This window comes from Myotis yumanensis, unplaced genomic scaffold, assembly GCF_028538775.1.
Source record: "Myotis yumanensis isolate MYYU_CA2020_CCGP unplaced genomic scaffold, mMyoYum1.0.hap1 SCAF_10, whole genome shotgun sequence".
Lineage (NCBI taxonomy): Eukaryota > Metazoa > Chordata > Mammalia > Chiroptera > Vespertilionidae > Myotis > Myotis yumanensis.
In genome coordinates this window covers 4,673,904-4,700,918 of record NW_027223761.1, presented here as the reverse complement: position 1 = coordinate 4,700,918, position 27,015 = coordinate 4,673,904, and the positions used below count along the sequence as shown (strand labels likewise).

General features: G+C 61.8%; 1 protein-coding gene across 18 annotated transcripts in view; it reads left to right on the top strand.

Moving 5' to 3' along the window:
• NRXN2 (neurexin 2) overlaps nucleotides 1–27,015 on the top strand; it is a 106,279-nt gene that overhangs the window by 75,886 nt on the left and 3,378 nt on the right. For 10 of the 18 annotated variants that reach the window (XM_070427407.1, XM_070427408.1, XM_070427406.1 and 7 more), the window contains 5 exons: nucleotides 1,179–1,360; nucleotides 6,849–7,020; nucleotides 11,182–11,271; nucleotides 14,506–14,831; nucleotides 16,952–17,030. In XM_070427407.1, the coding sequence (XP_070283508.1) occupies nucleotides 1,179–1,360; nucleotides 6,849–7,020; nucleotides 11,182–11,271; nucleotides 14,506–14,831; nucleotides 16,952–17,030 (849 nt within the window). The remainder of the gene's footprint in view (nucleotides 1–1,178; nucleotides 1,361–6,848; nucleotides 7,021–11,181; nucleotides 11,272–14,505; nucleotides 14,832–16,951; nucleotides 17,031–27,015) is intronic. The other 8 variants (XM_070427403.1, XM_070427411.1, XM_070427415.1 and 5 more) reach the window with 1 other exon arrangement.

Sequence of the window (27,015 nt, the reverse complement as noted above, 5' to 3'; positions counted from 1 at the left end):
AGATAAATCCTCTTTGAACCCCTCTGCCCCCAAGAAGTGCTCTGAGAGGAGTCGTTAGTGCCTAATGATTTAATTAAGCATCTTATGAATCTCATCTGCCCCATTTATGCTCTAAAGAATGCAAGGTTGTCTCTTCCCTTCTCGGAAGGCCCGGAGCACTAGTCCTCTAGGCCAGCGGCCGCCAACCTTCCGGACCTCACGGACCACCAGTGGTCCACGGACCACCGGTTGGCGACCGCTGCTCTAGGCCTCCCAGACAAGGCTCCCTTCCTGGAAACTGGGTGACAGCCCCCCACCCCCACCCCAGCCATCAGTCGCCCACCCCCTCCCCAGGGAACCCAGTCAGCCGCAGGAGGGAACATGGAGACTAATGGGGTTTATTTTGGGGCTGAGATCGTTAGGGACCTCACACCGCCCCCGGCAGCCGGATGGAGGAGACAGGGAGAGAGGGTGGGGTGGGGGAGGGCAGGGAGAGGGAGCCTTCCTCTCGCTCCCACTCTCCCACTTGCTCTCACCTACACCCCTCTCGGCCCCTCTCTGTCCATCTGTCCTCTGCCTTCTTCCTCCGCTGGCTGTCAGTCTCACTTCCCGCCCACCCCCCATGTCTGTCTCTCCTTTTCTGGGCAGGGCTCCACGCCCCCCTGTTTTGGGACCCAGGCAGCCCCTAGTTGTGTGTGGAAGCAGGGAGTCCTGGGAAAACTGGGGCCAGGATTTCCAGGGGCCTGGAGGGGTGCAGGGCAGGCGTTGGAGGGGTGCCAGCCTGTGGGCTGTGAGTCAGAGCTGAGCACAGCTCCTGCTCCCCCTCCCGCCATCGCCGGGGGGCTCCATTGCCTGGGGGCCTGCTCAGCTCTGGCCCTCAGAGGCACGCACCTTGGAGCTGTCACCTCGCCAGCCCTGGGAGAGTCGAGGCTCAGGCCCCTCGGGTCCTCCCTGCCCCCAGCAGTCCTCTTGGTCCTCTGCGGCCTCCCTCTGGGCTCTCTCGGGGTCCCCCTCTCTGTTACCTCTCCGTTTTGCTGAAATTAAAGCCACTGTTCCCCAGGGCGGCAGGCCTGTGTCTGCTGTGGGCATCCCGGCGGAAGCTCTGTGCCCTGAGGAAGGTTGGGGGTCCTCGTGCTCCGGGCACAGCCCCGTGAACCTGCCGATGTCATATCTCCCTCTCCCTTTCCTTCTTTCTGCAGCCGGGACCACGTACATCTTTGGGAAGGGGGGAGCGCTCATCACCTACACGTGGCCCCCCAATGACCGGCCGAGCACGAGGATGGACCGCCTGGCCGTGGGCTTCAGCACGCACCAGCGGAGCGCCGTGCTGGTGCGCGTGGACAGCGCCTCGGGCCTCGGCGACTACCTGCAGCTGCACATCGTAAGGAGCGGGCCCTGGCCTCCGACCCCAACCTTCTCACCCAGGTCCCATCCCCCCTTCACTCCACGGACCAGTACCTCAGACCTTCCCCTCGTGCGAAGCCCTCAGGACCTCTGTCCCCTGATTCCTGGGTTTCCTCTCGGTGCTTCTGTTTCTGAGGCCCGTCCCCGCCCGTCCTTCTGGAGAGCCCCAGGCACGGGGCTGATGTGGAGTCCCGCTTCCGGCTCCTTGAGGCCAACTGTGTCCTCTGACCTTTCTGAACGCAGTCAGGGCCTCGTTGAGTCTTCCAGGCTGTTCTGCAGCCTCCAGAAATGTCCCCACGGGGTGACGGCCCTGGGCTGCTGCTGGCTCGCTCCTAGACGGCTGAGGGCAGCCCCCTGTGTCCCCCGCCTCCCTCACCCTCCCTGCGCCAGCAGCCACCTTGCTTCTTCCCCTGGCCTTCACATCCTGCCCCTGCCTCTGCCCTGCCCTTGACCTCTGTCCCTGTGACCTTTGCTCTGTCCCTGTGACCTTTGCTCTCCCAGCCACCCTCTGACCCTGCCACCCATTGTCTGACTCTGTCACCCCTACAGCCTCTCTGGCTGTGCTCATGTTCTCTGAGCTCTAGGGCCAGCCCCACATCCCCACCTCGACCTCTGACCCCACCCAGCCCTGCCTTTCTCTGCCCAACTGCTCCCTGCGCCTGCTTCCTGCCTCAACCTCTGCTCCTGCCGTGCCTCCCTCTGGGCCTCCCTCCGAGCCCGCAGCTCCTCTCCTGCAGTTTTCACCCTACAGCTGGCCTTCAGGCAGCCCTTTTCTTCCCTGCTGTTTCCCCGCCTCTGGTTCTGCCCACACTCTTCCCTATGGGCTGTGGCCTGGCTCCATGTCACTCCTGCCCTTGGCCTCTCTCTTGCCCTCCCCACGCTTATAACCCCTGGGACTCACCTCAGTCTCTTTTTCCACCTACACAGCCCTCTGCAGCCCCTCTTTTCCCTCCTGCACTCTGCGGGCTGACCCTGGCCAGGACCCCCACTGGGGGGGCTAAGCAGGTGACCAGGCTCTGTGTGCTGGAGCGGGAGAGGTCTGGGGGAGTCCCCGGGCTGTCAGGGGGGGCGAGGAAGCCAGGGGAGAGGGCTTGTTTGGGCTCCGGCCTGTCCCCATCTGATTGGGACCATGGCTACCCTCCTTCTACAACAGCTTTTTAGGGACCCATGGCTGCACACCCTTCCCCCAACCAGGAGCAAAGGGAGGAAGTGTGAGAGAGATGTCCTGTGGGCAGAGTGGAGCTGGAGTGGAAGTGGCAGCTGATGGGCGCTGAGGGGCGGGGAATGGGCAGGGTGTGTGGAGGGAAGGGGTGCAGGGTGCATGGAGGAAAGGGGTGCAGGGTGTGTGGAGGAAAGGGGTGCAGGGTGCATGGAGGAAAGGGGTGCAGGGTGTGTGGAGGGAAGGGGTGCAGGGTGTGTGGAGGAAAGGGGTGCAGGGTGCATGGAGGAAAGGGGTGCAGGGTGTGTGGAGGAAAGGGGTGCAGGGTGCATGGAGGAAAGGGGTGCAGGGTGCGTGGAGGAAAGGGGTGCAGGGTGCGTGGAGAAAAGGGGCGTAGAGTGAATGGAGGGAAGGGGCGTAGAGTGCGTGGAGGGAAGGGGTGCAGGGTGCATGGAGGAAAGGGGTGCAGGGTGCGTGGAGAAAGGGGGTGCAGGGTGTGTGGAGGGAAGGGGTGCAGGGTGTGTGGAGGGAAGGGGTGCAGGGTGCGTGGAGGGAAGGGGTGCAGGGTGAATGAAGGGAAGGGGTGCAGGGTGAATGAAGGGAAGGGGTGCAGGGTGCATGGAGTAAAGGGGTGCAGGGTGCGTGGAGGGAAGGGGTGCAGGGTGTGTGGAGGGAAGGAGTGCAGGGTGTGTGGAGAAAAGGGGTGCAGGGTGCATGGAGGGAAAGGGTGCAGGGTGTGTGGAGGGAAGGGGTGCAGGGTACGTGGAGGGAAGGGGTGCAAAGTGAATGGAGGGAAGGGGTGCAGGGTGCGTGGAGGGAAGGGGTGCAGGGTGCGTGGAGGAAAGGGGTGAAGGGTGCGTGGAGGGAAGGGGTGCAGGGCATGTGGAGGGAAAGGGTGCAGGGTGCATGGAGGGAAGGTGTGCAGGGTGCGTGGAGGGAAGGTGTGCAGGGTGCGTGGAAGGAAGGGGTGCAGGGTGCGTGGAGGGGAGGGGTGCAGGGTGTGTGGAGGAAAAGGATGCAAGGTGCATGGAGGGAAGGGGTGCAGGGCGTGTGGAGGAAAAGGGTGCAGGGTGCATGGAGGGAAGGTGCAAGGTGCATGGAGGGAAGGTGTGCAGGGTGCATGAAGGGAAGGTGTGCAGGGCGTGTGGAGGGAAGGGGTGCAGGGCGTGTGGAGGGAAGGGGTGCAGGGCATGTGGAGGAAAAGGGTGCAGGGCGTGTGGAGGGAAGGGGTGTAGGGTGCGTGGAAGGAAGGAGTATCCTGGGGAGAAGACCTGGGAGTTCCGTGCCCCAGTGAGCGAGACAGACAGCGTCTTGGCCTGAGGGGGAGAGACAGTGTGGCTGTGAGTGACAGTGGGGCTGGTGACTGTGTCAGGAGTGACAGTGTGACCTGGGGATTGTAGGGGCTGATGAGACAGGCTGAGTCTGTGGCCTCTGGTCGGTGCCGCTCTACGTTTGAGCTTCCCGGCAGAGTGGTGTCTGCTGGTGTTTCCGCCTCCTGACCACGCGTGGCAGGTGGGACTGTCTCTGTCCCTTCCTGTGACCGAGGGCTGCTGTTCTCCTCCCCGGTCATGAGCAGCTGTGCGCAGCTTTGGAGCAGGGAGCCTGGGTTTGAGTCCCAACTCTGCCACTTCCTCGCTCCGTCTTTGTGCAGTCACCTCGCCACCCTGTGCCCTGTGCCTCAGTGTGGCGGCAGGATGGGAGGAGCGAGGGACGCTGTGAGGTTTAAAGGAGATCATGTAGTAAAGCACCTAGGACATCGCCCAGCCCTTGGGAAGGGTTCAGTGTCAGCTGATGTCCTGTGTCCGCTGACGCCATCTGGTCGTCACCTGGACGTGTGGGTCTGTGCATTCTGTGTCCGCCTCTGTGACAGCTGTGTCAAAGGTGTAGGGCACAGGGCTCCCTGGTGCTAAGGGGAAAGGGTCGGGGGCCCCGGGCGTGGAGAACAGACCTTCCCCTCCCGGCAGGTGCCACCGGCCTTGCCTGGTGCAGGTCACGGAGGAACAGGCTTGTGCCTGGTGCTGCGGAGGGCAGGGAGGTGGGGCGCCTGGCCCTCGGGGGGGCCCTGGTGAGGGTGGGGGGCCTGGGAGGAAACGTGGGAGCCAGGAGCGAGGCCAGCTCTCGGAGGAGAGTCGGCACCAGATGGGCTGCAGCCCCTGGGAGCAGCCCCCGAGCTCCCTCCCCCGGTGACGGTGACACATCAGCTCCCACCGCAGCGGCATCGGCAGCTGAGAGCGGGGAGGCGGCAGCAAAATAAGAGAAAAGCAATTTGACGTTTCTAATAAAGCGTCGCTCCACTTTGCCAAATTAATTTTGACTCCCATAATTATTTGCTGTAGGAGCGGCCGCGTTCTCCCCACCGCCGCCTAATGAGGTAATTGGGGAATTAGGAATTAATGACTTTAACAGAAGTGACAACTGACTTCACGTCGGAGCAGCTCTGGGGAGCCGCCTCTCCCCCAGAGTGCGGGCTCTGAGCTCGGCTGCCTCCTAGGAAACCCAGGCGTCCCGCCTCCCGGCTGCCCCGCTGGCCCTCCGCATCTGCCCTGACCCCCTCACTGCCCGGATGAGCTCCGGCGGAACCCTCAGAGGCGCCCGGGGGCTGCGCTGTGCTGGGTGGTGGAGTTGCTAACAATAGTGCTGCGGAGCGTGGCGGCTCCCCGCACGTGCGTGGGAGCAGATGATCTCGTCTCCCGGGGATGTCAGTGGTGGGTGGGTGGGTGAGGCTTGCTAGTACTCTGTGAGGCAAGGCCAGCCTCAGTTTCCCTGCTTTATTGAGGAGAGATGCTGCATGCGTACAAGTGTGTGTGTGTGTGTGTGTGTGTGTGCGGCTTTCCCAGGTTCTAGGAGAATTGGACCCACAGGTGGGGAAGGGATAGGGCGTAGGTGTCCAAGTGAGCCCTGGCTGCACATCCTGCCCCCCAACTATCCAAACCCCACTCCTGACCCCATCTGTGAGCCACGATCCCCAACCCCAGTACCACCCAGCTGCTGGGTCCCACTGGTGCGGAGGTGGCCGCCGAATGGTCCCTCGTGTCCGGGCCGGACGGGAGCAGTCTTTCGGGGGGACGCAGGAGTGCAGTGTGCAGTGTGCTCGGTGCCGGACTGTGACCCTGTGCCAGTGCCGGTCCTGTGGGGGAGGGGCGTGGGAACGCAGGAGGCTCAGGTCAGGGGTGCGGCTGGGAGGGAGGGGCATGGACCAGGGGCTCCGGTGAAGGCCTCGTGGGCCTTCGTCTGGCGTCTTTAGACACCTTTGGGTTCAAAGGTGGGCCGGCCTCGGCAGCCCCTTGGACCACTCCCACCCCAGCGACGTGAGCAGTGTCTCCCTGGACGAGCGGGGAGAGCGTTGGCTTTGGAGTCAGGCCACCTGGGGTTCAGTCTGGGGTTCCTTCCTTCTGGGCTGTGAGATTTGGGGACGTCACTGAACCTCCCGGAGCCTCGTTTCCTCCTCGGTACAATGGGGGTGCTGTGAGCTTCCTCGGAGGGCTGCTGTGGGGATGGAGGGAGCACGCTTTTGCGTTCGGTGACGCCTCCCTCTCACTCAGGCACCCCCGACCGAACTTCCCGGCCTGGAACCCCGGGGGCCTCCGCAGGCTCCCACACGGGGCCTCTCTGGGGCCTGGGCTTGGTCCCAGAGGTTGCTCAGACCGACCACTCCCTTTCTCCAGCCTCAGTCCCTGTCTGTCCTCTGCCTGGCCCTCCCCCTCCCAGCCCCATCCTCTGCCCACACCTCATGCTCGCTCCCCTTTCCTCAGTTAAGTCCAACATGGTTTGTCTCCGATCTCTTCCCAAGCTCAGACCCCACCTCTGCTCCCCACACGCAAGCCTGACCTCCAGGGGCCAGATGGGCTGCAGGAAGGGCGCGCTGAGGCCCTGGTGGGGAACCCCGGCGCCTGCTCAGTGCTGATCGCGCTGGGGGTGGTGGGAAGGGGTCAGGCCTTCCCCAGGCAGGGCGGACTTCCCTGGACTTCTCTGTTGGTTGTGCCTTAGGGAGGCCCCACCTCTGTGCTCCCACAGATCCCCGTGGCGATCCTGATCGTCCTGCCTGAGGTCTGGGCTAGTGGCCCTTGAACAGAGCAGGTGCCCTGTACACGTTTGTGAATATTCTGAATAAACTAAAGGCAAGAGGCAGGGGTGGTTGGTGGAGGTCCCCCGGGCCCAGGCTCTGCACCCCCTCTGGGCAGGGGAGAGCGTCCAGCAAAGGCAGGCCTGGGAGAGTGCACAGGAAAGCTGAGAAGTGCCCTGGCGCTGGGCCAGGGGTGGTCACAGGTTCCCTCCCAGGCGCTGAGCTCTCCTTCTCTGTCCTCAGGACCAGGGCACCGTGGGGGTGATCTTTAATGTGGGCACCGACGACATTACCATCGACGAGCCCAACGCCATCGTGAGCGACGGCAAATACCACGTGGTGCGGTTCACTAGAAGCGGCGGCAATGCCACCTTGCAGGTGGACAGCTGGCCAGTCAACGAGCGGTACCCGGCAGGTAGGTGGGTGGCCTGGGAGCACGGGACGCAGTGTGGTGGGAGGGGCGAGGCAGGCAAGGCAGCCTTTGATAGGAGCACTGCTTGCACTGGGGCGGGGCCACGCGGAGTGTCATCCCGCTGTGGGCGGGGCGAGGCTACAAGAAGGTGTGGCTGGGGGTGGGGTGGGACCCGGGGGGCGGGGCTAAAGAAACCAGCGGTTTGGGGAAGGCTGGGCTTTGCAGGACCTGGGTGAGACGGGGGTCCCTGCGGTGTGAGGGAGAGGGCGGAGCTGAGTGGGAAGGCTGCAAGGCCCCGTCCAGTTTGGGGCTGAGGGAGATGGGACGAGGAGGAAGGGTAGAGGTAGAGAGACAGTTGGGGAAAGGATGCGTTCAGATTGGGACAGGTGGAAACGAGGAGACAGATGCAGAATCAAGGGGAGAAGATCCGGAAATAGCCCAAAACACGTCTTCGCAAGTAGGCAGAGCTGTTCTAAGGACCGAACCAAGGAACAAACCAAGGTTTTCACAAAGAGCAAGTCAGAGATCCCTATTAGGAAATCTAGGTAAAGGAAGAGAAGTAACCATGGAGACCCAGAGAAAAGGAACCCCGGTGGCTCGGGGGGTAAGGGAGAGAGACAGTGAAGAGAGTGAAAAATATGGTCCAGTGCATTCAGCAAACCTTTATTGATGACCTACTGGGCGCCAGGCCCTGCGCTAGGCCCTGGGGACGCAGCGGTGAGGGGACGCAGCCCCGCGTGCAGGGGGTTTGCCGTGTTGGGGGCGGGACAGGCGAACACAGGGATGCAAACTGACCGAGTTCAAGTGTGTGGCAGCTGTGGTGGCCGAGGACAAACCCAGGTCTGAGGGGCACAGTGGAGGGACAGGGATGAGGACATGAAAGAAACGAGGCAGCAGATACCCTGCAAGGTACGGAGGGAGGCAGAGAAAGGCCTCAGTGCGAGGAGGCCAGCGGAGCGATGGGGAGACAGGGACATAGTCCCTGAGCCAAGCGAAGACGGGGGCCGCTCCCGGGGTGACGCAGAGAGGGATATGCAGACGCTGTCGCACAGACCAGCAGTGACGGGTGGACAGCCTCGGAGGAGAGGAGCAGAGCCTCAGTGCGGAGCTAGGGAGGGAGGGAAACGGAGCCACCGCGGGGAGAACCACAGGAGCGCAGGCGTGGAGATGCGGGCCGAGCGACCTGCAGTCACACACAGGAGTGCGGACGGAGGCTGAGGGCGCCTGCAGCCTCAGTTCCTCTCTCAGGCAGCAATGACAGTCGAGGTGGAGGCAGGGCAGCTGCCCCAGGCTGAACTAGAGGGGTGAGGGCAAGACAGTGAGGGGTGCAGGTACGAACCCTCACGGCCCCACTTATGCTGGAAGAAAGATGCCAGTGTCAGCTCACAGCTCACCATCGTGCAAGCTTTACCCAAACATGGGGAGCCTCATGGCCACTAATAAATACAGAGGCCGTGGTCATACGGGCCAGCCCCTGGCACCTGAGTGACTGCGGATATTCCTACGGTCAGGCTGGCACAAGGGCACACAGCCCTGTGTGTGTGTCGGGGGGCAGCCTGCTCCAAGGCCCGGGCGAGTGTGAGGTCACTCAGACACAGCGCTCCTGTGTTAAGTCCCACCCGTGCGCAGACACCGCAGGCGGCTGTGTGGGTGTGATCGCCCCGTGGGCATCAGAATTGTCTCTCTCTGGCTCAGCCACACACACATCAGAGCGATCTTTGTAGTAGTGAAGACTCAGCCTGTGTGGACAGGGCAGGACGGGGCAGGAAGGCCTCAGCGCAGGGAGTCTCGGCTCAGGTCCTGAGCTTGTCCCGCGGAGCCCAGTGGGCCAGAGGCCAGGTGGGAGGAGTCGCGCCTGCCCTCCTGGGCTCGGGCCCCTGACTGAGGGTGGGGGACCCCTCACCTGCAAAGCAGAGTAGCCTGAGGGCTGGTGGCGGCCTGTGCGCACGGTGAGCAGATCCCCGTCACAGCGGTCGCCCCGAGCGCACAGCAGGCCGGGTTCGCGTGTGCGCAGCCCACAGCCTGGCCCGGGACGCGGAGGGAGCACCGAGACCAGCTCAGGAACCTGGAGGCAGCAGCACCTGCTCCTCCTCCTGGGTCTCCTGCTCACAAGCGTGTGGCCTTGGACGAGCCATCTGGCCTCTGAATCTCAGGTGCCACCTCTGAAAGGGGGCGTCACCCTCCGCACGGCGATGCTGTGAGGACCCTGAGATACGCCCAGGAAAGCACTAGGGGTGTGGCCAGAGGAGGGCTCACCAACAGCTTTTGTTAGACGTTACGTGCTCAGTGAGGCACACGAACGTTCTCCCTTTCCTCTCGGGACACACACGGACACATACATAGACACACAGCCACACACACGGGTATCCCAGCACAGGTGGGTCCCTGAATGCCTGCTGCCCTCTGCCCTGCACATGCGCCTCCCTCCTCCCCTCCCTCCCTGACTCCCTCTGGCCACACCACCTCTCCTCTTCCGTGTCTTCCTGGGCCCCTCCCGCCCACCCCAGGAGCGATGCCCGTGCCCCCTGTGGCAGAACACAGAGCTCTGCTAGACACCAGCAGCCTCCCCGCGTGGCTGGGGCTCCTGCTGGGCAAGGGCCAGGCCTTCATCTTTCCGTCCCTGATATCCAGCCCAGGGACAGAGTGGCGCCAAGGGAAGTTTGTTGAGTGACTAAAGGAACGAATGGTCCATTTTTTACTTAAACCTGAGTGACCTGAATATGTAGGGAAGGCAGTGACTCATTGCCTCATGGTCACCCAGGGGGGCAGCACCGTGCACACGTGGACACGTGGGGTGCTCCTTCGAGGGGGGTGCACTCAGGCAGGCCCAGGCCCAGGTGTTGCTGGGCAGGCGAGCGCAGCTGTGCAGCGGGAGGTGGGGGGAAAGCCCCCGCCAGCCAGGGTGCAGGTTGCTATACAGCATGTAAGTGGTTTCAATGGGAGGAGCGGCCAGACTCCCAAAGGAAATCATTTTCATTCCCATGGCTGCCGACTGGGATCACCCACAGCCCACGGCGAGGGAGAGCTCACAGAACTCCCAGGCACACTGACAGCCGTCCCTCCACACACACACACACACACACACACACACACACACACACACCCCTTCCTGCCCCGGGGCCTGCAGAATGGTGAGTGGAGAGAGGAGCAGGCACACAGCCAGGTGACCAGCTGAGGACAGAGAAGGTGCAGGCTAGGGCCTATGGGGGATCAGCCTACGGAGAAAGGCCGTGAGTGAGAGGGTCAGGAGGTCAGGAGCAGGGCCGGGGTCCACAGGGCAGAAGGGCGAGGGGACCTGAGCAGAGGAGTCTGAGGGTCTTGGCATGGAGCTGAGGTGCCGCCAGGCAGAGGACTGAAGGTGCCACAGGGCGGAAGCCTGGGTGGGGGAAGGGGGTGGAAGAGGAGGTGAGAAGGCAGGAGAGCGGAGAGAAGGGCAGCGGGTGGGCGGGCTGCTGGGTAGGATCCAGGCACCACGCTGAGGTCCCCTGTGGTGGTGGGGGGGGACCTCAGCGCCTGCAGTGAGAGCAGCGGTGGGCTTGGGCTCCTGGTCGGTGCAGGGGGGTTGGGGGGGGGTGGGGGGGGAGGGGGGAGGGGGAGATGAAGGGAATGCTGGGATTGAGCAGGAGGGGAAAGGGAGCTGAGGCTGGCGTGGAGAAGTGTTTTTTAAATCTCACTGTTAAATGAGTGTGTCGGGCCACCCCCCTAAATGCCGCATAAACCCCTGCTTAACCTGCCCTCCCCGTCTAAACGCCCTCTAAATGCAGTAACCAGCCGGGCCATGGAGGCCTCCGTCCCCTGACTTAAACCTGCTAAATGCCCCTCCCACCCGCTGCCCCTCTCTGGGATGGGGAAGGAAGGGGGCCACAGCCTGAGCGCAGATAAACCTGTTTCACCTCTGACCTTTGACCTCCAGCTGCCTTTTCTTTCATCCCCTTTCCTTTTCTTCTCTGTCCTCTGTTTCTTTGGGTCGCTCCTGCCCGCAGGGTGGACTGGCTCTGGATGGGAGCCTGGGGAGGGGCGGGAGGACCAGGGGCCCACGTCTCCTCCCGCTTCCCGGGGGAGGTGGCCGCTTCGCTGAGTCTCTTGAGAAATGCGTGATTACTTTTTGAACGCCTTTGGACTTCGCCGCCTGAGAAACCTACTGTCTTTCTAAACTTTTCCAAGGAAACTTTGATAACGAGCGCCTGGCGATTGCTAGACAGAGAATCCCCTACCGGCTTGGTCGAGTAGTAGATGAGTGGCTGCTCGACAAAGGTAATTAACCAGAATTAATTAATTAATTAATTAATTAACTTTAAAAACACTATCTTAAAGGTGCAGAGCTCTCTCTTCCCCCATCCGAGCCTTCCCCCTCGCCCACCCCGCGTGAAGGGACACTTGTCCCGCCGGGTGGGTGCCCCCTTCTCTCTGCAGTCAAGGGTCGGTCCGGGGAGTGCTGGTTCGGGCAGGGGCGGGGGTTCTCCCCCAAGAGCGCTTGTCCATCTAGGCCTGGGCGGGGACTCGGTGACCTGTGACGCTGACCCCCTGGGAAAGCAGGCTGGGGTGCAGGGGAGGGAGGTCAGCGCAGGCTGTCCGAGGGCCAGCTGAGGGCCGCCGTGAGCGAGGAGCAGGAAGGCTCTGGGGAGCAGGAAGGGCTGATCCTAGGACCCAAAGGAGGGTAGGAAGACTGCCCCAGGGTCATCTGAGGAGGAAAGGAAAGTGGGGGCCTCAGGTCCTACTGGAAAGGCCCCCCAAGAAAGTGGCAGTGGGCCCCTCTCTGCAGTGGACCCGCCGTGGTCCAGAAGGGCCCTCAGAGCTAGTGGAGCTGCGGGGAGAGGAGGGCAGAGGGGCAGGGGGAGCCGTCCCACCGGCGTCCGCGCCAGGGGCTGCGGGTGGCGAGGCCGCTTGTCACCGAGGGAAGTTGGGGCCACGGGCCAAGCCATCCCATTCCCTTTGGAGGGGGGCGAGCTCTGTACCTCTAAGGCTAAACTCTAGGGGGGAGCATCCCTGTTAAACCTCCATCTAACCAGCTGATAACTGTGCTTTTAAATGTCACTGGGGCCTTCCCCAACTAAAACCCCAAATGTCACTTCCAGCCCCCACGCAGCCCGCGGGGACTAAACATGCTGATAACCAGACGCGATAAATCCGAAGCAGGACAAAAAGTTAAAGGGACTGTCATAGGCATCGCTAAGACCTGCGGCCCCAGCCGCACTGACCCTCCAGCGGGGCGAGCTTTAACCCTTTGAGGAGTTCATGGCAGGTGGGGCCGAGGGGCCACGTTTGCGAACCCAGTAGCTTCCTCTCCATTACCACCTCCCTCTCCCAGAATTAGAGGCTAAGGGAGCAGCTTGGGCTGAGGCTGGGACAACTTGTGACCCCAAGGGGTCGGGAGAGCAGGACGGGCCGGGTGGGGGGATGGTCTCCTGGTCCAGGTGGGGAAGAGCGGGTGATGGGAGCCGACCCCTCCTTCTCCAGCTGCGTGGTCACACCTTCTCGTTAGGCCTCTACCTCCTCTCCTAGCAAGTGAAGGACTGGCTCGATCTAGTGTTTCCCCCGCTGTGGAAGGAGACGCTCACCCTTTGTGTGGCCTTGGGGGAGAGGGTCAAGACTTGCCCTCCTGAGCCTCAGCTCCCTCCCCGGGAGACGGGCCGCACCCCCCCCCCCCCCCCCCCCGCCACCCTCACAGGTGCCTGAGGGTGAGATGCAGTAGGCACAGCAGGTATTGGAGGGGAAGGCTTGGCATCCTTGGAGGGATTATGCTGTCAGCACCTGGCACGTGGTCGGTGCTCAATAAATATTTACTGAATGAATCAGTTTTCCAGTTTTAAAATGTGTCCCGGGAAGCAGGGGCCCCAGGGGATGCCTCGTGAGAGGAGACTTGCGAGCTGAGCCTGGGAAACGCGTCCCGCTCTCCCCCTTGGAGGTGAAGAGGAACGTGGGTCCCCTGAAGGCTCTGCGAAGCCCCATGAGAGAGAAACTGCTGCTTATCTGGGAAATAAACTTCCCAAGCGTGTCTGACGGCTGTGGACCCTCTCCTCCCCGTTTTTCTCGTGATTCTTGTGCCTGGGGGGAAGCCGTGGACACGGGGACCCTCCTGGGTCTGGTGTTCCAGTTGCCATCACTGACGCTCAGCTTCTCGGGGCTCCGGCCCCCCCACTTGTAAGATGGAGGTGCTGCCCCAGGCTGAGTGAGGTGCTGGGCAGTGGGAGGTGCTGCAGGAGGAGGGGCCGAACAGGGGGGCCGAGCAGACATAGCCGCGGCCGGTCTTCAGCCAGAGGCCACACGGGGCCCCGGGGGGGGGGGTCCCCGGGCACCGTGTTTTCTCAGAGAGAACGGGTTTCACAAGTTGGACTGTCCTCAGCCCAGGTTTGGGGCAGGGCGTCAGCACTAACTCTAAACCAGATCGCTAACGAGGCACTAACCAGAGGCTAACAAGGGCTAAGCCAGGTCTTAAACCCCCCAGCGCCAGCAGCCCATGGTCCCGGGAGCTGGGGGCAGCGTCGAGTTCCTCTGCCCCCCTCCCTCCCCAAAATAAGCAAAACCAAAACCAAAGTTAAATCTAAACTTAAACATAATAAATATCTTTTCTAAAAACCAAACCAAAGCAACAAACTCAGAGGGTTAAACCGACCCCCAGATCCATTAAAATCGGAGGAACAGCAGAAGCCCACCCCGGTGGGAGCTCGGAGGGGTAGCCGCTAAGTGAGGAGTGGCTTGGAGCTGGAGCGGTTTGCTTTTCTGGCTGTCAGCGAGCGGAGAAAGGTCCCTTTAACGTTTTCCATCTCTGTGCTTGCACTCCTGGCGGGGAGGCCTCTGCGCTCCAGGGCCCGATCCGGGCGGGGCAGTGGCTGGGCCTCGGGAGGAGAGCAGGGAGCCTGGCCAGAGGTCTGCGGGCCTGGCCGTGGCTGGGAGGGCAGTGAGGTCCTGGCGGCTTCTCCCACCCTCACGCATCCTCCTCACGCATCCTCCTCACGCATCTTCCTCATGCATCCTCCTCCTGCACTGTCCAGTCCGCCCGCTGCCCTGACACGCACTCGCACCAACACTGACGCAGCCTGCAGCCTCCTCTGTCTTGGCCTCTGCGCCTCTCTCTGCCGCTTCCAGGGCCGCGGGGGCCGAGGCTGGACGCTGGGTGTGGGGCGCTTGGGGAAGCAGAGGGAGCAAATGGGGATGGGAGCAGGAGAGGAGAGGAGAGCAGGGGAGAGGGGGATGGGAAGGCCAGGGCATGAGCATGGTGAGGGGGCGCTGGCTCCCTTCCCAGCCCCTGTGTGCCCTGGACCCTCCCCCCTGGGGTCCCACTGGCTGGGCTGGGGCTGTGGCTGACAAGGACTTTCCCTTTGGTCTCTGCCCTTCCTGTGTCTCCCTCTCTCCCTTCCCCCACTTGCTGGTTTCCACCTTGACTCCCTTCCCTCCCCTGGCTCTTCTCCATTCTCCCTTCCTTTCCTGGTCTCCCCCACTGCCTGTCCCTCCTCTATCTGTCACCCTGGCCCGCCCCCCCACCCCCAGGCCGCCAGCTGACCATCTTCAACAGCCAGGCTGCCATCAAGATCGGGGGCCGGGACCAGGGCCGCCCCTTCCAGGGCCAGGTGTCCGGCCTCTACTACAATGGGCTCAAGGTGCTGGCGCTGGCCGCCGAGAGCGACCCCAACGTGCGGACCGAGGGCCACCTGCGCCTGGTGGGGGAGGGGCCGTCCGTGCTGCTCAGTGCGGAGACCACGGCCACCACCCTGCTGGCCGACATGGCCACCACCATCATGGAGACCACCACCACCATGGCCACCACCACCACCCGTCGGGGCCGCTCCCCCACGCTGAGGGACAGCACCACCCAGGTGAGGCCCCTCCCCCCCGTGGGCAGACCAGTGGCAGGGCTTCAGGTGGGGCACCCGGGGAGGGTCTGAGGGCCTGGGATCCTTGTGGTGGTGACGGCTCTGGTGAGGCGGCCAAGGTCTCCTTTCATGACGTGTCCTTCGCCCTGGTGACCCCGATGGGGAGGTGCCCACTATTTCTAGGGGACCGTCCCCAGAGTTGAGGGGCGGTTTGGTACCCAGCTAGACCAGGGAAGACTACCCCCACTTAAGAGGGAGGAAGTCTGAACTGTGGGGGGAGGGCAGAATGACCCTTCTGCCCATTGGTAATGGAAGCCACGCCCAGTGCCGTGGGCAGCCGGTGGAGACGTGGACCAGGATGGCATTGCTCTGGGCACAGAGGTGGCAGCACTAGAGGAATAGTGGTTCACGGGCATGGCAGCCCCTGAGGCTGGGGCGGGCCCAAGCGGCCTCTGACTGTTGGGACCCTGCAGGGGGCATGCAGGTCCGGTCCCTGCTTTCACACGTCCTGTGACCCTGGGCCAGCATCGCCTGTCGCAGCCTCGGTGCCCTCAGTGGGTGCGGGGGCTTCCCCTCCCAGTGCCCGCCCGCCTGCTCAGGTGCTTGCCCAGGCCAGGTCCCGCCCAGGGGTTTGTCTTCTCTTGTACCCAGAGGAGCAGCAGAAGGGGCTGTGCCTGGGGAATGAGCCCCGCTGGGGCAGGCCCAGCCTGGCTTTCCTGGTGGCTAACGCCTTCGAGCATGTGTGACTCACTGAGGCAGCCGGGGGCCTGGCCTCGTTGTTGCCGCAAGGATTGTTGGTTCAGGGAGTGCGCGTACCTGGCACGTTGGACCTGGCTTGGTCACCCTGTCCCTACCCAAGCTGCTCTGTCCCCCGCTGCTGTGGCTGTTGGGCCTCTGGGCCTAGAGGGACCTCTGCCCTCCCAGGCTGAGGGAGGGGTTCTGGCCACATGGGGGCGTGTCCTGCCTTTGGCCTCTGTCCATGAGGGCTGGGCTCCGTGAGCTCCAGGTCCCACCTCGGCCGGTCCGTGCTGCAGGGACCCTGGGATTGGCTGACAGGCTCATGGGGCAGAGAGACAGGCGGACCGTCCCTCCACTCTGCCTTCATTACCAAGAACACGGAGGGCCCTCGGACGCCAGGCCTTGCCCTAAGGAGCGGGGAGTCCTGGGAGAAAGGCCTTGCTTCCCCCAAGGTTGGGCATCCAACAAGCCCAGTGCCCTCAAACATGGGCCAGAAGAGCCTTCAGATGCAGTGGCGGGGTGATGGGCAGGCCATCCATGCAGCAGAGGGGGGACCCTGGGGTCATGGCTGTGGAGAGGCCCCCCAGGGGAGGCTGGTGAGAAGGGGCAGGAGACACAGTGCTCAGGGGTCCTCCAGGCCCCGCCCAGCCCTTGGGTGAGGGCGGCAGTGTCTGAAGATCAGGGGCTGGGGAAGAGGCAGGATCTAACTTCTTCTCCCCTCCCCACCCCAGACTTCTCCCATCCTGACCTTCAGCCAGGCGCCGCCCCGCCCCCATCCAGCAGTCTCCCAGGCTCCCTTCCTGCCTGGACCCTGGGTTTCCCTCCCAGGGTCTTTTCCCTAACACCCCCAGAGGGCCCCCCCTTACACTCACTCATCTTGGGGATTCTCTTTCTTTGCAATCAGGAGACAAAATGCTGACAAAGTCGACTCCCGTTGTCATGACAACCACAGCCCTAATTATTGTGCGCAGCCTGGTTCCCCGGCTCAGGGAAGGGGGTTGGGAGAGAGATGAGGGTGATGGGGTTGTCAGGCTGGAGCTAAGGAGCCCCCCAGGCCCTGCTCCCCCTCTCGGCCCCTGCTGGCCTCCAGAGGCCCCTGATGGCGGGGGACCTTGCCCGAGCCCTGAGGTCCCAGGTGTGGTGTCCAGTCCCCCCAGATGCCCCAGGAGCTGAGGGGGCCACTGCAGGGCGTGCTGTTCACTCTCCCTTTGCAACGAGGGACATGAAGGCCCAGGTTACCCAAGTGATGACAGAGCTGGGCACGGACCCGGGTGTGGTCTCAGCCCAGGGCCCCTAACCATGTGCCATCCTGTACCTCAAGAGGTGGGGGTCTGCTGACCCACCTGTACCCCTCTTCTTTCCCCCACCCCTCCTCTCACCCCCAGAACACAGATGACCTCCTGGTGGCCTCGGCTGAGTGTCCGAGCGATGACGAGGACCTGGAGGAGTGTGAGCCCAGTACTGGTGAGTGCCTTTCCCCCCTCCCCTGCCCCGGGCCCACTGTGACATTGACGGGAGGGGGGCGACTGTCCCTGCCACCTGGCCAAGCCCAAGGGGCCTGCTGCCAGCCCTTAGCTTTCCCTGATAGCTCCTCTCCCTACTGCCCCTCCCCCCGCCCCCAGGTCCCTCAAGTGCCCTCTGGTGAGGCAGTTTGTGTTTGGTGCCCCAGCCCTCAGAGGTAGCGGGGTCCTTAGCTTGGGGTCTGGGGTTGAGAGCCAAGGGATGCTGGGAGGGAAAGAGGGAGACGTTTCCCTAGAAAGTTGAGTGACTGCAGCTCCCATGAGCCCTGGGGGAGAGGGGATGGGGAATGCAGGTTTAGGAACTACAACTCCCATCAGCTCTTGGGTCCAGAACTGCAACTCCCATCAGTCCCTGAGCCTGGTGTTCTCTTGGTCACTAGTAGAGGAGGTTGTTGCTAGATCCCGAAGCTTCCTCATCCCCAGTCTCAGGGGGTGGCAGACATTCTGCCAGGGCTGCCAAGCCAAGCCAGGGCAGGGCAGTAGCCGGGTCGGAGGACAGGGCTGGGAGGGAAGCTTCCCGGGGTGGCAGTCCAGCCTCTGCTTGCTCCTTCCAGTGCAGCCCCAGAGAGAGACCAGATTGGCAAAGCAAGGGTGGGCCTTGAGTCCGACTGAGAACTGTGGGGCGGGGAGTGGCACAGGGGGTGCAAGGGCTGTCACCTGAGCAGGTGGGAGGGTGGCTGAGAGGAGCCGAGGTCCCGGTGCCTGAGGCTGAGGGTGGGAAAGGGGGAGGGACCAGATTTCCCATCCGGAGCAGGGGCCCTGCGCAGCCTGGCCGAGCCCACGGGGCACGCATCCCCTGCTTGGGTTTCCAGAGGCGTCTCCCGATGGCCTTCCAGCAGCTGGCACCTGGGCTGCTGGTACCGGGAGGCTGGAGGCTGGGCAGGTACATGCAGGCTCAAGGAGGTGATGTGGTCAGCTGAGGTGGACAGGGTGACCGGGGTCCATCCTGTGAACCTGGCCTGGGGGATGGGCCCGGGGGGTCTGCCAGCCCCAGAAGAGATGCTCACGCGGAGGGTGGGCCACAACCACGGAAGGGGTATGGGTGGGGCCTTGTAGCAGTGGCTCAGCTTTTGGAGACCAAAGGTGGGGTTCTGGGGTGCAGGCCTTTATGCCCAGAGACAAGCCCAACTGCCCTCTATGTCCCCCTGTAGACCAAAGCTGAGGGCATCTTTCTAGTGGCCCTGGGCCCCATGGCAGTTGGGGAGCCCCAGGCTGCTGGGCTGCAAAGGCCCCCCATGTGCAGCCAAGGGCCTGTGCTCTTGGAGCAGACGCCTCCGCCCTCCGCTGTGGCGGCTCCTCTGTGGGGCTGCTCCCTCCCTCGCACCCTCACACTGCACCGTAGCGTTGGCATCGGGCAGCGGGAGCCCAGCACCCCTCCTCCACTGGCTTTATCCCTCCGACTCGTCTCTCCCTGAGGTTTCCTGTGGGTGCCCGTGCCTCCGTGACGGTGACGGATGGTCCATGAGAGCCCTGGGTTAGGGCTCTGGGACGCAGGGCTGCACTTGGCCCCACCATGCATGTTTGCACACATGCGCTGTGTCCACACTCTGGGATGGGGACTGCCAGGGTGAGCGGAGGTGTCCAGGACCCTCAGAGCCATTGAGGCACACATCCGTGTGCACACAGAGATGAGTGAGGACAGGTGGCCACCACGCAGAGACGGCCTCCCTGGGCCACACCCTCACACTGTCTACCGAGGTCCTAGCTTCCCAGCCCCAGCCCGACGAGTCTTCGAGGGGCCTGGTGTGATGCTGAGGGTGCAGGTGGCTGTGTTGGGAGGAGGGGATGAGGAAGGGCTGAGGGGACTGCACTGATCGCTGGCAGCTCTGCCTGGGAAAAGGGCTGCGTACGTGGTGGAGGTGGAAGAGGAATAGAAGTCAGTGGGTAGGGGGAGGGTGGTGGGCTAGCCTGGTTCCCAGCTTTAAAGTAAGAGGGAGAGAAGACAGAATGCACGCTGAGCCCCCGGAGGAAACCCACAGAAGCCACGGGCTCCCCAGACACGTGTCACCCACCTGCACTTGAAATGGACTCTTGTCATCCTGATGGGGGGCCAGGCAAGGACCAGGACCACTGCAGGGTTCCCCAGGCGGATCCAAATCCCACTGGAGGCCTTTGCTCTGGCACAGGACCAGGCCTCCTTGGGCCCGAGGTCAGCATTGGAGGTGGAGGCGGCCTGCGGGAGACTGTGGCTGCCAGGGCCTGAGCCCAGGATGTTTGCACCCCTTCCGCCTGTCGGATCCTCCTCTCTGGGTCCAGCTGTGAAGCCCAGGATCCTCCCCGCTCATCTTTCCACCCTTTCCCATGACCTGGGCCCTGCACAGACCCAGGCTCCATGGCCCCTCCCCCAGCTGGGTGAGACCATCACCTAACACGGTCATTTTACCTGAGGTTGGCAGCCCTGTCACAAAGGGTATTGCTTGCTGGACGCAGTGTTTACATTATTTGCGTGGGCGTGCCTTCGGACGCACTCACCGCCCCGCACTGTCTCAGCGCCGGACCCACACACTGCTCCGGGCCTGGCCCCTGTAGGGATCTGAGTTTGCACGCAGGAAGTGCCTGGCTCACAGCCATATGCACGCACAAGTCTTGCCAGAGGCACGCATGAGCACATCCATGCACACGTTTACGGACCTACCAGCAAGCTCACATGTGTCCACTTCCACAGGTACGTACATGTGTTCAAACTAGAAGAGCACATGTCATTTGTACCCAGACCAACAGAGGCACACACATGTACTCAGCTACAGTCTTGCACATGTGTGCTTAGAGCTCCAAATATATGTACACATAGGTGTGGACTCACAGATGCCCACCTGCTCAGACCCACAGTTTCATACCCAGGTGCTCAGCCACACAAAGATGCACATGCAGCGTGTCTTGAATGCACCACAGCACTTGCATGTGCTCAGAGCTGCACATACATGTGCAGACCCACTGTGGCACGCTCGCACACACCTGTCGAGGCATGCATATTCCTCATGCATATTCAGAGTGACAGTACATGCTAGATCTATAGGAGCACTCGCATGTTTCAGACACGATGCTCTTGTATGTTCAGGCCTGAGCATGTACACACACGTGTGTGCTCAGCGCCATCGAGGCACATACATATACATGTCCTCAGATTCACAGAATTCCATATCCATGCTCAGCTCACAGGTGCACACATGTGCTCAGACCTTTACGATCCTACACACACACACAGACTTCCAGTTGCTCACAGAAGTTTTAGAATTGCAGGTGCCTGGATGCATGTTCAGAACAGCTACACACACTGTGCTCAGACCTGCCCAGGTACAGGTGCACACGTGCACAAACATGCAGGAATTCGGGCTCACAGAAGTGTACGTTTTAGCTCCTCCCAAGTACACACTTGTGCTCAGACCCTCAAAGGGATGCTCTCAGGTGCCTCCATGTGCACTCATTCCCACAGAGCGTGTCTGTGTGCACACAAATGCACCTGTACGGTGACCACGAGGTAACGCGTGCACATTCCAGGTAGGCTCTGTGTGCCCAGATCCAGGGATCCATGTCCTTGCACACTTTTGTTCTGACTTACAGACCGGCACCCCTCCCCCACTGGCCAGGAGAGAGCCTGAGAGGCTCACCTTAGCTCAGACTAACAGCTCATTCTTACATGTACACTCATGTGCTCAGAGACACACACACATGCTCAGACCCCTCAAGGCATGCATACACGTGCTAAGTCCCACAGTGATGCCCACGTGCCCACACAGCTCCTATTGCACTTACGCCGTGCAGCTGCGTAGGGAGGGGTATGCACATATTCTCAGGCTCACATTGAGTTCAGATTCACGCAGGCACAGATGTGTTCAGATCCCACTGTCTTAAGGTAACACTAGTTCTATAACAGGTGCGCTGCCCAACATCCGTGGTGTAACACAGATTTATTTCCCCGTCACGTGAAGTTACGCACAAGTGTCCCTGTGTGCGGGCAGCTCTTCCCCAAGTGCCGACGCAGGGCCCAGGCTCCTCCCGTCTTGAAGCTGCTCCATCTTCACGGGGTGGCTTCCCGAGTGTGGGAGGCTCGAGAAGGGGAGGGCCTGTGGGCCAGGCCTGCGCGGGAGGTGCACATCGCTCCTGCCGATTCTGCCCTTTGGAGCTGTCACATGGCACAACCTACCTTCCAGGAAGGCCGGGAGGTGTGGCCTTGCTGTGCCCCCAGGAGGAAGCAGAAACATAGTGACCAGCTAGTTACGTATTTGCTGCGTCTGGTTTTCAGGTCACCAATGATCCATTCCATTCTTCCCACACACAGAGCACACCCACCCCTCCCCAAGGGGGACACCGAAAGCCCACCCACTTAGGGCTGTGACCTCAAAGGTGAGGATGTTGGGGAGGTGGCCGCCCACTCCATGGGGTACTGGCCTGGCCCCTCGGCACCCATGTGGGGTCTGGCACCCACGAACTAACTGATCTCACAGCCCAGCACACACCCAGAATACAGTGGTGGCCAGAGCCCCACAGTCAACCTCCCACTCCAAAAGGGCAGTGGGAGGCGGCAGCTCTCGGCTCCCGGCTCCCGGCTCCTAGCCCGAGGAAGTCCGCCAGCACAGAGCACAGGTCAGCGCCTGCGGTGGGCAGGGTCGTCCTTAAACCCCCCTCTGCTGCTGGGAGAAACGCCCTCTCCTCCGGGGGCCCTGGCGCTCCCTCTGGAAGGCGCTTCCTGGTCTCTCCTCTGCAGTGGGTGTCGGAGGAATGTCCTCTGGGGCCTGTAGCGTTGACATCCACTTCCGGCTCCTGCGTGTTTGAAAGGCTCCAAAGGTTGTGTTAAGGCTCACAGTGACAGTAGCCACACCCAGGGATCCTTCTAGACCAGTGGTTCTCAACCTTCCTAATGCCGAGACCCTTTAATACACTTCCTCATATTGTGGTGACCCCCAATTTCATTGTTACAAATTGAACATAATTAAAGCATAGTGACTAATCACAAAAACAATATGTGATTATATATGTGTTTTCCGATGGTCTTAGGCGACCCCCAAAGGGGTCGAGACCCACAGGTTGAGAACCGCTGTTCTAGACCATTCCCAGCAGCTCACTTCCTGTTCCTCCGCCCAGGCCTGTCTTGACTTAGAGGTGACTGACTGTCTTGAGGCATTGACTCAGCAGTCGGTGGGAGGCGGCCACACCGGGCTGGGCCCCTGGTCCAGGTGGAGGCTCCGGGCCCTGGTCCCCCAAAGCCGGTTTCTGTCTTGTCTTACGACTTGGGGTTTGGAAGCAGCGGCTCCTCGGACGCTTGCAGGCCCCACATTTCTGGGTCCCTCTCTTCCCTTCATCTCTGCAGCTCCACGTTCTTGCCGGACTTTGTCTCCCGCTTGTCTGTGTTACAAAAAGCAGGAGGCAAAGGCCGGCAGTGGCCCTGGCTTCTTTCCTGGCGCGGTCCCCGGTGCCTCAGCCTCGGCACGGCCGCCCTCTGGTCACCACAGGACGCTGGTGCCACAGCCTTGCAGCCGCATCGTCAGGTGGCTCCTCCGTCCAGCCGCCGCTCTGTGTCCCTGGGTGGTTGCATGAGGGCCTCGGGCTCCGATGGCACCATTTCCGGGGCAGTGCCTGTTAGAGCAGCGTCCGTTTCGGTAACAGGTGCCCTAGGATCTCGGGGGTGTCTCACCCCGAAAAGGGAAGCTTCTTACGCAGGGGAAGCCCCGGGCGCCTGACCAGCAGGCTCTGCCTCACGGGCGCTTTGAGAATCCAGCCTCCTTCCATGTGGGGGCTCCCCCGTTTTCAGCAGGTGGTCGCAAGGTCCCAGGAAGGAGGGGAAAGGCGTGGAGGGTCACGCACAGGAGGCTTTCACGGGCCGGTACTGCCACTGCTCAGTCACACGGCCACACCTAAGTGCAAGGGAATCTGGGAAGTTACTCTCGCTACCCAGCAGACGGGGAAAATGAGTTTGGGGAAAGAGGTGACCCCGGAAGCGCAGACCCGCAGGGCACGTTCCCATGTCCGCAGTGGCACGTCCACGCTTCCACACCTGCGCACACGAGCTCAGGCCAGAGCCAGGGGTTCGCTTATGCACACACACGTCTGGTCAGAGTCAGATTCGCTGACACGCACACTCACATGCTCAGACCCATCGAGGTTCATGTGTGCACGTGCTTAGAGACACGCCCAGTGCCCAGAAGCAGGCCCTCGGAGAGTGTGTTCCTGCACATGTGCACACAAGTGCCTCCGTCTCTGACCTTGAATCCACCTTGGTGCTTACCCTTGCTGGGCTGGTGTTTCCGGGTGGGGAGGAGCCCTGTCCTTCCGGTCATGGCGCACGGTTACGCGGGTCGTTCTCTGCTGGAAAAGGTGAGTGAGGGCTGAAGTCTAGCCAGCGCCCTGCTTGCCCAGCCGTGGGTCCTGGGCCTGGAGGGTGGGACTGTGTTCACCAAGAGGACAGGATGCCTTTGTCCCATTGTGCCCGAGACGCTGTTCGCACCTGCAGGCTGTGGCCGGCCATGGCTGCCTTTTTTCTCATTTGCATGAAATGCCCTGTGGGCTACTGGCCTTGCCCTCAGCCTGGGCAGGGCACCTGGTGGTTGAGGCCTCAGCCAGCTGATTGCTTGGTTTCTGACATCCAGCCTCAGTTCTAGACATCCCTTTGGGGGTAGGTACATCCTGTTTGTTGGGAGTGGGATTCGTGGGTAGATTCCCATTCAGGGCTCTTCTGTTCCCTAAAGGCAGCGGGGCTCAGTGAGTGGGCCTGCGACGGGGGATGGAGGGGAGGGAGGGGACGGACGGGGGGGCGGGGCTAGGGGAGGAGGTGCCTGGTGATGGCTGGTGGTCTCCTTGCCAGAAGGGAATCCTCTAGCAAGTGGGACTGAAATTCAGTTTCAGAGCAGAGGGGGTGGCATCCGTGGTAAGTGCACCTGCATTTCCCAAATGCTGCAGCTGCCTGGAGGAGGGGAAGGGAGGGGAGGGAAGGGAGGCTGCTGGCGTCCTTACCAGACCCAGGGGCACCCCACCCAACGTGCACCCTTGGTGTGGAGCTGCACCCAGGGTCCCAGGCACCAGCATCTTTGTGAGTCTGCACCCCCACGTGCCCAGCGGGAGGGGTGGCCTGGGGAGCCCCCGTTAGACTTCCCCAGTGAGGAGTCTCTGGGGACCCACCCCTCCTGCTAAGTCCTCTCTGGGCAGGCTTGCCTGACGCTTCCGGGACCAGTGTACGGCCCAGGAAAGCCCAGTACCCACGTTGTGTGAGACTTGATGGCCCCAGAGCCCAGGCCAGCTTCAGAGCGTCAGGGAAGGGAGGCAGCGTGGGGTCTGATAGCCGTTCTCTTGCTGAGGGTGAGGTGCAGGGAGGAAGCAGTGTGGGGTTGGAATCAGATGTGTAGGGCCATGAGATGGCGGTAACAAGGGTCAGTTGTGGCTGGAGGGATGTGTGGGGGGGAGCAGTGAAGGCAGGACACCCTCCCGAGATGCTCTCAGAGCCTTGGGCAGATGAATGCCCTGGCGAAGCCCCCAGGAGAGCAGGGGAGGGGCTGGTACCCAGGTATGGAGGCCGGGCAGCAGATGGAGTTGAAGGGAAGGGGAAAGAGGTCCATGTGACTAGGCCTGGGGGGCTCTAGAGGCGGGCGAGGCTGCGCAGGGGAACCTGGGAGCCAGTGTGTCCTGAGGACCTAAAACCCAACACGTTGGAGGAGATGGTTGTGGGGGCCCCAGGCTGCGCAGGATTTGTCTGTGGCCCGAGGCCTGATGCCCCCGCATACCCTCGTCTAGATGGGGGTGAGAGGGAGGGTAGGGAGCCGAGGCCTGTGCCCTGGTCAGCCTCTAGGGCAGTGGTTCTCAACCTTCCTAATGCCGCGACCCTTTAATACAGTTCCTCATGTTGTGGTGACCCCCAACCATAAAATTATTTTCGTTGCTACTTCATAACCATAATTTGCTACTGTTATGAATCGTAATGTAAATATCTGATATACAGGATGTATTTTCATTGTTACAAATTGAACAGAATTAAAGCATAGTGATTAATCACAATATGTAATTATATATGTGCTTTCTGATGGTCTTAAGCGACCCCTGTGAAAAGGGTTGTTCGACCCCCAAAGGGGTCGCGACCCACAGGTTGAGAACCGCTGCTCTAGGGCATGAGGTGTCCTCAGCAAGTACCCCTGATCCTATGCCCTGGGCCTGGCAAGCCTCAATCCTGAAGTTTCCAGGAGCAACTGGTGGTCTAGTTTAAGGTCTAAAGCAGGGATGGCTCGGGGTGAGAGCTGGGCCCGCAGAGCAAGGCTCCTGGGTGGGGTGGGGAAACGGTGTTCAGGACCCGGCTGCCCTGGCCAGGGAGAGGGGCTCTCACCCCTTCCAGCCTGGCCTGGCTCAGAGGAAATGCTTGATGAACATGCCTTCCCTTCCTGGGCAAGACCACGAGCCCCACTCTGGCCAGACCCAGTGCTGGGCGTCAGGGAGACAGGGGCCGTCGGCCTTTCCTGGCAGTGAGTTCAAACCTGGAGGAGGAGGTGATTGGCTGGATTCGCACGATGAGACATCAGCAGGGGAAGGTGTTCTGAACAGAAGGCAAAGGTCAGGAGGGGGCAGGTGGGGTGGCCAGGGGTGAGGTCCCCAGATGTGTTTAGGGTCCATCCAGAGGGGTGCCCTGCCAGCTTCCTTAGAACTGAGTTTGCCCCTTACCCAGGGACCAGGTGCTGGGCATCCTCTGGGTCTGGGCTCAGATGGGGAGGGGAGGACAAATTGCGTTCATCTGTCGGCCGGAGGCGATTGGGAGCCAGGCCCTGGCCCCACCCTCATTTTATAAACGAGGAAATGGAGGCCCAGAAGGTGAAAGGAGCCCATGGCCACGCAGGAATTAACGACAGAACAGGTCTGTGGCCTCCTGGGTTCAGCCGCCTGGCAGCTACTACAGCACGGAGATGGGCCAGGCCCCCTGGCCTCCTGTGAGAGTCGGCCCTTTCCTGGCTCCCAGAGCCACAGAGGGACTGGGTAGGCCAGTGGTTCACCGAGCCCAGTGGTCGGCAAACTCAGTCAACAGAGCCAAATATCAACAGTACAACGATTGAAATTTCTTTTGAGAGCCAAATTTTTTAAACTTAAACTATATAGGTAGGTACATTGTTATTAACTTAATTAGGGTACTCCTAAGGCTTAGGAAGAGCCACACTCAAGGGGCCAAAGAGCCGCACGGACCTAGCCTGATGCCCACCCCAGGCTCAGCATTCTTCAGGAAAGCCAGGTAGGATGGTCCCAGCTCCACAACACACCTCTGCGCTTGGCTGCTTGTTTCAGTGTGGCTGAGCCCCTGGGGGGCCTGGCGGCCTGGGGCTTCGTAATCTGGGGGGCAGGTGAGCCGCTGCTCAGGGGGGGATTGGAGCTTGGTGAGAAAAGCAGCCCGAGATACTCAGCAAGACTTCGAGTTCAACGGCAAGATCTTGGTTGCGGTTGGCTAGTGTGGCCGAGGATGGCTCGGCCAGGTTGCTGGAGCTTTTGGTCTGAAGGATCCGCAGAGGTGCGAGCCGCCAGCTGGGCTGCAGAGTGGCAGGCTAGCCTGGCAGTGGAGCCCTAGGGTGCTTCCTACAGGGATGGAGGGCTTGTGGTGCCATCTGTGAGGAACACACCCGGCAGAGACCAGGGAGAAGCCCTCAGGTGGGGGCAGGGCTTGGGCTGTGCTGCAGGGGAGCTGGAGAGAAACGCCCAGCCTCCCCCACCCCCCACCTCCCTGAACCCGGCTCCAGCTCCCTTCCACCCAACACTAGCAGATGGCAGCACTTTGGGTTGAGAGGGGACCCAGTGGGCTGATGGGAGTTGTAGTTGCTGACCCAGGGGTGGTGGGAAACGTGGCCCCTACCCCTCCAAAAGCTAATGGGAGTTGTAGTTCTCACCCTTTGGGGCTGATGGGAATTGCAGTTTCTGCTCTGGGGTCCCTCTTCATTAGACCTAACCCCCCAAAAGTCCCCCCCAATAGTTCC